Here is an 11,927-nt window from a genome sequence, read left to right on the forward strand (position 1 = left end):
CAAGTTGCTTAATGTCCTTGGTGATGGGTGTGCTTATCCAAAAAAAATAAAGATGGCAACACCTAAATTGCGTGGTCGGTACAAAAATTAAGTAAGATTTTTTTATGCAAAGCACACTTATATCTTTAAGATTTTCCAAGATATCCCTATCAATGAAAAGAGATAAGAAAGATAGAAAACAAAACATATTATATTGATATACAGATAGTCATATGAAAAGAATGAATGAAGTAAAGTGAGGCTCTCAAATATCACTTGTCCAAAATTCTGTGAGGCAGAAGTTGGAGCTGGGCTCAGCCAGGATGGGTCTTCTCTGCTCCACATGGTTTATTGGTCTCGCTCCTATTTCATGGACCTCAGTTGGGAATGCTGGAATTACAGGGATGGCTCAGAAGGCTGGACTTCTCTCTCTGTCTGGCCTCTCATCCCCCATCAGGGTGGTCTGGACTAATAACATGGTAGGAGCATTCCAAGAGAGCAAGGCTGAAAGCTGAAAGACTCATGAGGTCTAGACGTAGGACTTGTTTTTATTTATTTATTTATTTATTTATTTATTTATTTATTTATTTATTTATTTATTTATTTATTTATTTATTTATTTATGGCTGTGTTGAGTCTTCGTTTCTGTGCGAGGGCCTTCTCCAGTTGCGGCAAGCGGGGGCCACTGCTCATCGCAGTGCGCGGGCCTCTCACTATCGTGGCCTCTCTTGTTGCGGAGCACAGGCTCCAGACGCGCAGGCTCAGCAATTGTGGCTCACGGGCCTAGTTGCTCCGCGGCATGTGGGATCCTCCGGGACCAGGGCTCGAACCCGTGTCTCCTGCCTTGGCAGGCGGACTCTCAACCACTGCGCCACCAGGGAAGCCCAGGACTTGTTTAATGTCACTTCCTTTGCATTCTTTTGGTGAGAGCTAGTCATGAGGTTAACCCTCATTCCAGGGCTGGAGAAGTAGTTCCTTCTTAATAGAAGGAACTGCAAATGATTAATGGTCATTTGCAATCTACCAAAACAGAGATGGAGAAAAGAAGTAGGGAGAAGGCATGGATTACAGAAGCAACAGAGAGTGTGCTCCAGGTTTGGAGCAAACATATCTGTGATTAATGACATATGGGACAGGTTGACCCCAGTTGTGTGTACTCTAAGTAGTAATTCACAGTTATAAAGAAAGAAAGCTGAGGAAAGAATAGTAAAGAAAATAAAGGATAATTGAAAGTAAACAGTGAAGTTTAGGATTAGAAATGTAAATGCCTTTGAGCTCTAATAAAGGAAGGGACATGATAATAGCCATGGTTGGAGGTGAGAATCTGTGTTTCTGTATTTCAGAAATGCGGAACAGAAGAATTCGTGACATGAGCAGAGGAGAAAAAGGACTATCTCAGTAAGCTGAGTAAGTAGCAATTGGATTAGCCTTAATGAATGTAAATGGGGAAGGGACAGGGTTTTAAAACACGATGAGCAAGAATGGAGACAATAGGGACCATAGCAGGAGGCACATGAGAGATCTTAGGTGACCGTATAATTTATCATCCACACTGGGAGTTTTGACAGAAAAAGAGGGTGCTATTAATTATTACTCCAGGACCACAGCAGTTAAAAAACCAGAATGTAGCAGTCATCAATGTTTTAAGGGAAAAATTAAGTTGTGATACTTATGAAGGAAAAAAATACTGGGGAAATATGAAGCATAGGAAAACATAATGATAATTATGTTTGTGTAAGTTTAAGGCCAACAGGACAGACATTTTAGTTACTTTATGGGCAGAGAAAGCAAGTGAACTGTAAAGAGCTTAAAGACTTGGACTGCTGGGAGATAATAACAATAATCATGTATTACACTTACATAATGCTTTATGATTAAAATGCTTTCACAGGCACTACCCAGTTTCCTCCTTTCAGTAGCCCTTCTAGGTAGAGAAGATGGTTATTATCCCCCTTATGTGGCGAGATGGGGAGGAAGGGCACCGCATGGAAGAAAGCATACTCTTTCAAGATGCATTGATGTGGGTGCAGACAGTGACCTGGTTGTGTCCTTGGAAAGGTTACGTAACCTCTTTGAGTATCAGTTGTTTTTTTTTTAACCTATAAAAGAAAAATAAGAAGAATTATGTGTGTCTGTCTGTGTGCCTTTAGTCTACTTATAAGCATATAGTACATGTTAAAAAGTATTTTTTCACTGTCCACATTTTGTATATGCGAACACTGGGGCTCAGTTTGAATGGAAGAGCTATGTTATAAACTCAGATCTTCTTGTCCAGTGCTCTTTCTACTAATCCATTTGTCATTTACTGGAAGTTGCAAAAACAGGGATGAATGAGTTCTCAAAGGAAGTAGATACATGTGGGATCTAGGGAAGAAATACAAAAGCAGTGTATCTTAAAAAAATCTTAAAGAAAAGAGTTCTCAGCAATAGTTTAAGAAAAATTGTCAGAAAAAATTGGAAAAAAGTGACAAGATTATTGAAAAAATCTTTGTCAACCTTCAGGAGCCCAACATTTTCAGAAGAATCAAATCAGAAGACATTGCAAAGGGTGCAAAGTGCAATACGAATGGAAGCTCAGTGCTCGGACAGGTGTGAGGTCAAGTTGAGGGTGATGGAATAGAATGAGTAAGAGGTGGTGCAGAGAAGGTGAGTGGAAAGTTGAGAGGCAGGTTTTTCCTGAGGGAGGCAGGTTTAGGTCTGGAGAATTACTGATGGAAGGTAGGGTGGCCCTGGGTCAGACCACATTGAAGAGGAGTTAACTAGAGAGGCTCACCTGTCTTGGCCTTAATTCCTTCCATGATCCTTTTCAACCTTACAATTCTATGATTCTAACCATGTCATCATCAGCTCCAGGAGAGGATGGAAAAGGGCTTTATAAATAGCAATGGTGTCTCCATGCTTCTGAGAATCTTCATCACAGGTTCAGTGCCAGCTCTAAGAATTATTTTCCTCCTGGTAAAGCTGAATGTTCCTTTGTTTCTCCTTCTGTACCAGTTGAAATTTTCCCTCCCCTTCCAATCACCATAGCCTTTCCTCCCATCCCACCCCTATTTTGGTTTGCACTGTTTCCTAGCTGTGCCTTTTCTTTATTATCAGCTGTCTTTTATACTTTCATATCTCCTTTATTACATCCTTTCATTTTTTCCCCAGAATGTATTTGACAAATTCATTTCTGCCAAATCCACCTCCGGAGCCAACCTTGTTATTCAGAGTGTGTGGGAGTTTTTGTTCAACTGATGAATGCATTCTTCATCCCACAGTGAGACCAGCCATGATAAAATGTCTGACACATCTTTATTGTGGTAAAAGTTTTAGTCATTTTGCTATAGCCCTATCCATATTATGACGGGCTTCTTACTGAATATTTTACTAGTCATTTCAACCAGTAAATTCTGAGCATTACTAAATCACAGTCTAAATTCAGACTTTTGCCCATTTTAAATGTATTTTCTTGATGTCCTGTTTTGTCTGCAATAATCCTTTAATGGGCAATCCATTAAATAAATATTTTCTTGGAAATTATCCTGCTAAGAGTATCAAAACCACAAAACTCCTCTAGACCCATTTAGGAATTGAACTTTTGATTGCCCCCAGATAAGGTACTTTATATTGTGATTTGCTTCTTATTTTCTTCTTTCATTAATTCATCATTTATTCATTCTCTCAGCAAACATTTGCCATCTCCTAAGTGTCAGGTGTTTTGCCATGCAAATATTTTTAAAAACTGAACTTAATTTTGGTTGCAAACTCCCATGGAATACAAACTTAATCTTATTCAGTGAGGGTCCCTCATTTTCTCAGAGTCGTACCTAAGTTCTGTAAAGCCAAGCTCATGTGAAGCCAAGTCATTGATCTGATACTTATGACCTTTATTTGTTCACCTTAGATTCGACTGAGAGGCACCATTTCGGATGATTTTCAGTTGTGTGTCTCTCAGGTCCAACCAAGAAAAGTGAAATCATTCTATATTTTTAAATTAGTGGAATTTCATAGAGTGACATGGTTAGGCAGGTTATGGGGAGATTGAAGACCAAGGAGAGGACCATGGAGCCTACCAGACCTAATAATAGCAGAAAACTGCTGTTTTCCTGAAGATGAGGGAATTAAAAGAAAAGCAATGATTGTTGGACCCAAGAGGTGATGTGCAATTGGCAGAAGCTGGACCTACAAGTGGCCCATTCTGGCAAAGCTGGGAAGAAGACATAGTCATCACTGGAGGCATCTGCCCCCACAAAGAGAAAAGGGGTGGACCACTACTGCCTTCCTGTCTCTAACCTGTGCCTCTTATTGGCCAAGTCTAGTGGGCAGCAGCTGAGCATGGAGCTCAGGAAAAGGCAACCTCAGTGGTCTGTCTGGCCTCTCTCACTCCCAGATACAAACTATTTTTTCTTATACCTCTCCTCGGTAAGAGAAATTGTTTTCAGTTATAAGCTTAAAATTAACACATTTTTATTATTTATCCTTTAATGAACACTGTATTCTTTACAGACGTAACTCTGAAGAAACCCCAGTAAGTTCATTACAGGTTAGACTCATTGGAGCTAGCGAGTGCATACATAGTTTGTGCCTCCAATTTCTATAGCAGAGACACTGTCAAGATGTAGAAACAGAACTCGAGTTGCTTTAATTTTGTCGTTTTACAGCAACTGGGGGTTTTTATTTGTGTCAAAGAAATTGAAACAATAAAACCAAGTAAACAGAGTGATGATTTGAAAAATAAGCCTTGCTGAATGTAAGGAAAAATTCTCTCTTGAAACAAATACATATAGCCATGTGTCAAGGCTCACTGTAGGTTTTCTATCTATCTATCTATCTATCTATCTATCTATCTATCTATCTATCTATCTGTCTATCTATCTATCTACCATCTATCTATCATCTATTTATATCTATCTAGTTTGCTAGGGCTGCTGTAACAAAATACCACAGACCTGGTGGTTAAAACAACACAAACTTATTTTCTCGTAGTTCTGGAGGCTAGATGTCCAAGATCGAGGTGTTGGTAGAGTTGGTCCTTTCTGAAGGCCTTGAAGGAAGGCTCTGATCCAGATCTCTCTCTGTGGTTGTAGATGGCTGTTGTCTCCCTGTGTCTCATATTGTCTTACCTCTGCTCCTGTCTGTGTCCAACTACCCTCTTCTTTTAAGAACACCAGTCATATTGAATTAAGGTCCCACCTTTATGTCTTCATTTTAACTTTATCTCTTTTAAGACCTTATCTCCAAATATGGTCACATTCTGAGATACTGGGGGTAGGATTTAAATGTATGAATTTTAGCAGGGGACACAATTCAGCTCTTTGCTGGCTCTATCTACCTATCATCTATCTATCTATCTATCTATCTATCTATCTATCTATCTATCTATCTATCTATCGTCTATCTGTCTATCTGTCTATTTTCTACATCTACAGTAACTACAGTGATCTGCAGGACTTAGACCAACACAGTTTTTTTTCTTTCTGAGCAGGAGTGCTTTATCACTGACATTTTTTAGAAAGGCCTTTATGTAAAGATTATAAAGAACAGATCTGATATTTAGGTGGATTTATTATTGCTTTTAAACTCTCTACAGATAGAGTTACCCCTTATTGCCTATACCTGGTAAGGACAATTGCCACCACCCACTCTTGACATACCACTGCACAACCTGCAGGGACCAACATCCTTAGGATACAGATTAGAGCAGAGGAAGGCAAGGAATAGATCTGAAGACAAACAGGCCATGGACACCCTCCCTGCCCCCCAACCTTCTCCATCCAGGTGTGTTACTGCTGTGTTCTCACTTAATCCCAACAACCAGGACTTTTTGCATGCTCTGTTCCATTTTAAGGGGAGTAGGAAATATTCTTCTCTTCCCATAGTGTTCTAGCTGTGGAAAACGTGGCAAGATTATCTCTTGGCCTGACAGACTAAACACATCACAGAGATGTTTCTTATCTCCCAACACTGTGAGTGCATGAGGAAAACTGTCAACATCCTTTGTTCCAGCTGGGTCAGGACACAGATCATTTCTGTCCTTAAATTCTCAAACCCATCTGAGAATTTGTCATTTCTCTGCATCTCACTTCCCAAGAACTGAACTAGGGAGGGTCCATAGGTTTCTTCCCAGGGACACACTGAAATCGAGACCATCTTAACTCTGCTCCTTTTTATTTTACCTTCATCCAAAGAAATCATTGTATAATCTTAAGATTCAGAAAAACCTGATTCTGACTGAGCCATTTTATACTTTGCCCACAGTCTCCTCAGTATTTAGGTTTTTCAGACTAAAAAAACAAGAACTGTCTTTAAACTTCTGAGTTCTATTGTTTCATCTCTTCCCTGTGGGAAGAGGAGCTTCATATTAGCTAAAATCTCAAATTATTATACTGATGTATATAGTTTCTTGATCATTCCTCAAATATTTGTTAAGTCTCTACTTAGTATGGCTGACTTCTTGATTTCTCAATGTTGGTATATGATTTTGGCCAAGTCATACAACCCTGTAATTTTCAGTTCTCTTAGTTAAAATATGTTGATAATACTCTCTGCACTGTCTACAGTATGTGGTAGCTGAGGAGAGCAAGTGAGCCCAATAAAATATTTTTAAATGTATCAAGATCTTTCTGCAAAAGAAAAGCATTATTAGTGTGCATTTAATTAAATTTGTAAGCTACAAAGGGTTAGTCTTTTAAAACATTTTAACCATGTGTGGCTGGATAATAGTATATTTCCCCCCTCTCTCTGGTCCCCATTCCAGAAGGCAGTTAGCAATGCATTTCACTGGTTCTCTAGATAGGGAGTAGAGAGCAAAGCGGAAAGCAAGATTGCCTAGAGAAGTTTCAGTCTTTTTATGCATTTTTGCTTCTGAATGCTTAAGCGTCTATGAAATTGTATAAAATTTTTGACAATGGAGGAGGAGATTTGTGGAGGTGATATATTTTTTTTTTTTAAATTCCTATGGGAGAAGGCAAAATTTGCTTTACCACTGCTTGTAGACAGCTGGTAACCAAGTCAGGAGGTCAGATTCCTGCCATGACTCTGGGAAATGATGTCATAGGTCATCTGGACACTGGCTGCATTGGTAGTTTTCAAAGTTCCTCTGGCAATTCTATTAATATGCAGCCAGGGTTGAAATCCACCGATCCAAGCAGCCGAGAACAAGAGAGTCTCAAGAAAAGATTGCCAAGCATGACAGAAAATCGACCGAGCAGAGAAGCCTAAAGGGACCTTGTGAGCAGCCATAATAGACATCTTCTCAGTACATCTATGGAGTGATGATCATGGACTGATCCCCTGAACCCACCACTCAGCCGCTGCTTATCCCTGCAGAAGACCCCCAAAACTGTGTAATACATGGGAAAATACCCAAGAAGTTGAATTTAAATTGGATTTTTTAAAAAAAGATGCATTTCTTCCACACCTGGGTTTGTGGTATGAGATTTACATCTACAATGCACCTTGAAATTCATTGAAAATTATTAATTTTTTTTTTTTTGGTGTAGAAGGAAAAATAGTACAGCAGAGAGAAGGAACAATTTTTTTCCCAAAGTATACTCTGGTTAATGAAAGGGCAAGGAAAAGAATTCTTAGTCCCTAAAACTTTGCCCCATATTCAGTAGCTAATGTTGTCTCTAGTAATTTTATGACTCTACCTAGAGTTACACAATTTTACTCTTTGATTCTCTGACTAGCAGGATATCATGCCTCATTTAGATTCTGGAACCCATCCTGACAGACTAATTACTTCTTCTAGTGAGCCAAAGGGTAAGACAAATGATTCCGTGACAACCCTTAAGCATATATCTTGCTTGTCCTGATGTCTTATGTATTTGCTTGTGTAAGATAAATGACTCCTTTTCAACGCACCCAATGTTTTGGTCTTTCTCAATTAAGTCTGAAAAATAAAGCAATCTTAGGAAAAATCTATCTAAATTACTGGTTTTCTTATTTTTATTGCTATTATTTGAAGACATTTACATTTATTTGGCCTATATCATTAATGCATTACTAATTTTTAAAATACAGTTTTATGTTACCAAGGGTTTGCCTTATTGAAGTCTTGCTGGTGGTTTGTAGAATGGAATGAGGGTTTGACATTAACATCTAGCCTTGAGTTATCTCTGATTTAATGCTTCAGAGTTATTAGATGATCTTTTCAGGACAGAACTTCATTTTCAAATTAACCCCTCAGGGAAGTAGACCAACATCATTGAAAATATGTAACTATTTTATTTTATTATTTTATTATAATAAGCATGGACATACAATAAATATTTGGTGAACAAATTTAATCTCTTCACTGAAATTATATGTTGTAAATGAAATACATCTTTATTATAAAATAAACACAATATTTGAAGAGTTAAAATTAAATATATAAACATTAATTGGTTCACAAGACACTGGAGATATTCAGAAGCATCCCATAGGGGTGGTCTTGCCCCACAAACACTTGACTATCCATCTCCCCCAAGCCCCACACTTATGACCCAATATTAGCATGTTAAATACATGGAATGGAAAGTGAAGAATTGAGAAAATAATGCATATAATTCAAGCAAAACAAAATGCTTTATCCATACCTATTTATTTATTAGAGAATACAAAAGGAGATACTTGCTTTGGCCTGACTAACTGCCTGAATCATGACTTTGATTCTTCATTTTACTTAGAGTGTGTAGACATGTGCAATGACTAAAGAATAAAACAAGGAATAGAAACCACTCCCTTCAACATGCAAACCTCAATTCCCTAATTGGGACTGTGTTTCCTATTGATGAGAATTGAGTGTTCATAGTATTCTACTGATGTGTCTTATCAAGACAGATAATTCTGTTTGCTTGTAGGTGCACATCATAGGTTCTGAAAGCATATTATTTTTCATTTATAAATTGTTTTCCTTTGAATATATAATTCTAAGCAAGTTTAACTGTATAAGTTAGATGCTTTAAAATCATCTTCTTGAATATCCTAACAGAAATCAGAGCTCCCTTCTCCCTAAAAGTGTTTAATTTCTAGTACATTTGAGCTTCCTAAAAGAGAAACAACTCTTTTCACTGAACAAACATTTTCATATTTTGATAAATTCAATTAAAAGTCCTTATTTGATGTCTATTATTTGCAGCTTGTTTTAAAAAGAAAAAAAGTCATCATTTTAGTTGTTACCATGTTAGTATAAGAAATAATCTGGAGAAAAAATAAGTTAGGTTATATCTTAGAATATGTTCTATTGCTAGGGCTTATCAATTACAATAGAATTCGGATTTCTTAACAGATAATATATGGTTGTGGACAAAAAAGAGTCTATCATTATACTAAGGATTATGGACATACTTGATTTTAGACTACACAAATTGGAATGGGGATTATGTGAGTCCAGTAATAGTAAATGCATTTAATACACATGAGGTCAGAATGTCTAAAGCAAGTCCTTTTTATTCCTCTCACAGATGACTACAATCTATATGCCCTTTAAACTTTTCATCTCAATTTGAAAACAGTCATAAAGCAAGTTCTCCTGCCTGATGTACTTACAGTTTCTGGCAAACCTCTATAAAACACATTGATCATAACCCACAGTTTGAGTGAAAAACAGGTGTTAGACGTAACTGGTGGAGGTCTTACTAAGCACTGTCCGGTTCTGTTGTCCCTTATCTGTGTGTGGCGCAGGATGCCCAGCGGCTGGATATCTGTGCTTTTGCTTCTTTCTGTTGCAACAGCAGAACCCACAAAGCAGACCCCCTCCGATGAAGAGGACAGCGGTACTTGCCCAGCCAAGGAAGAGTGCCGCTCCCAGCTCTCGTTTCTGACCTATGTGGATGGCTGGGTTGTAGAAATCCCTGATGATGGTATTCGCTGTCCAGGACACCGGAATGAGAACGAAGATGCCCGTCAGGATAAAGAGGACTCCCGAAGTCCCCAGAAGATATGCTTTAACCCTCTCGTTAGCGCCTGTGCACTGAATCTTCCTCATGCCACAGATGCCAATAAGCAGAGCAATCAGACATAAGGCAACAGCTACACACATGAGGGCGCGGGCTGCTTCCAGGTCAGGTGGGAGAGCCAGCAAAGAATTGTAGAACTTGCACTGCAACCTAACCTTGACTTGTCGGATGCAGTTCATCCAGAGCCCTTCCCAGACCCTTTCAAAGACAATAATGTTGCTGCCAACAAAAGCTGATACTCTCCACTGAGGCAGAAGTGCTGTGGCCAGAGTCCCCACCATGCCGAAGAACCCAAGAACCAGTCCAGCGGTTTGCAGCGGGTCAAATGCCATGGCCTCTGCTTTAAATACGGATCCAATATGCAATGGAAGCTGCTTACGACCCAGAACGGGGAGGTCTCTGTGAGGCTACAGCGATCTCCGATGGTGTTCTCCACTGTTACTGCCCAGAACATTTTAGTCCAAACCTGCAGCAATGACTGAACGTGGCTTAACTAGAAGTACCTGTTGTACATGCATGCTGCCCTCGTACACTCGCATTCACTTCATACTACGTATGAATTACTTACTAGTCATATATAATTGTTTCTCAGCCAATAAGAACGTAACCAGAGGTGTGCCAAGAAATACTGCATTCAGCGTTAGTATTTCTCATATTATTATTGTCTAAGCAATGCTGTGATTATGTGCCAAAACTTCCATTGTGGATTGCTAATTACAGAGCTGAAAATCTCCTGTCTAAAAATCACTCTGATATAAAAGTATAAATATATATGTTAAGCCACCACTGAAGAAAACACCAACACCTTGCCAGTTCTTTGGAGAGCGTTTGCAAAACACTTTGGACTTCAGATGATCTATTATTTTCTTCTAATCTAAGCCACCTCTCTTTAATGTGGTTCATGAATCCTGGTTTTAATAACGACTTCTTGAATCAAATAAGTGTTCAGGTATTATTTTCAAGACTTCTACTAAAATTACTGATACTTTATGAAAAGAGGCATCCTAAGCAAGACATTCAGATTTCATAGTTTATTTCTAAGATCCAGAAAGCAAGAACAAGGAGAAGCACTTCTTATTATTGAATTTACTGGTAATTATTATATTATCTGTTGAGTAACACCTTTCTCTCTGGTGAAATAATGTTTAGGTTATAAATGTTCATTAGATGTTTCTTCAACAGCAGCTTGGAATATATCATATTTATCAAAGCCAAAAATGTATATTCCATTTTTATGGAGCAAAATGAAAGTGGCCCTTTGGATTAGATGTGTAATTACTTAAATCCAGGTAACAGAAAAATTTTTAGAGATGGAAGGCAGCTTCAAAGTCATCAGGCTTAAGTCTCTCATTTGCTAGATGAGGAATGTGAGGTTTTCAGAGCACCTGGCTAGACTAGCTGCACGGTAACTGATCCAGGAATAGATATGGTCTCTAACTTACGATGCTTCCCTCCTCTTTCTAGTCTGACTCAAAAACAGGAGGATAGAAAATAATTCAGAAGAATTTTCATATGAATGGGATTAAACCTGAAATTTAGTGCTATCCCTTCGATAGTTTTCAAATTTTCAAAGCAAGTAAAATTCAATTGAGATGGTTTCAAAATCTGAGAGTCAAGTTGTCATTTTTGATGGTCACATTCCTGCCATGTTTCAGACATGAGGTGGGGAGTAGGCTTAATTTTGGAAGTGTGAACTTTTCCTCTTTTTCTTTCACATTCTACTGCAAGGAATCCATTCCAAGGATGAAAACTATTTGAAAGCAGGCACACCAATCATGCTCCAGGTGGGAGGCATTACAGTTTCTGAAAGGTCCTCCATTTTAGTCAAATATAAGTCAAGAGATGATGGGTGGTCCAACACTATTCAGGTTTTAAGAACCCATTAATTTGATTAGAACATGTGAAAACTATTCAGTTTCCAAGAAGGGTGGTCCACCTATATATGTATGTATCTATGTATGTATGTATGTATCTATCTATCTATCTATCTATCTGTCTATCTATCATCTATCTATTTATCAT

The 11,927-nt window shown here is 38.3% G+C and overlaps 1 protein-coding gene across 1 annotated transcript; it reads right to left on the minus strand.

Moving 5' to 3' along the window:
- Positions 1-9,559: 9,559 nt before the first annotated feature.
- Positions 9,560-10,237, minus strand: CLDN17 (claudin 17). Its single transcript, XM_068545738.1, has one exon. It carries the CDS (start codon positions 10,235-10,237, stop codon positions 9,560-9,562), a length of 678 nt encoding a protein of 225 aa, XP_068401839.1.
- Between the last annotated feature and the right edge of the window lie 1,690 nt (positions 10,238-11,927).

The sequence above is a fragment of the Eschrichtius robustus genome, chromosome 6, assembly GCF_028021215.1.
Source record: "Eschrichtius robustus isolate mEscRob2 chromosome 6, mEscRob2.pri, whole genome shotgun sequence".
Lineage (NCBI taxonomy): Eukaryota > Metazoa > Chordata > Mammalia > Artiodactyla > Eschrichtiidae > Eschrichtius > Eschrichtius robustus.

Coding starts and splice junctions, on each gene's coding strand:
- CLDN17 (XM_068545738.1), bottom strand. CDS start 10,237: ATGGCATTTGACCCGCTGCAAACCGCTGGACTGGTTCTTGGGTTCTTC.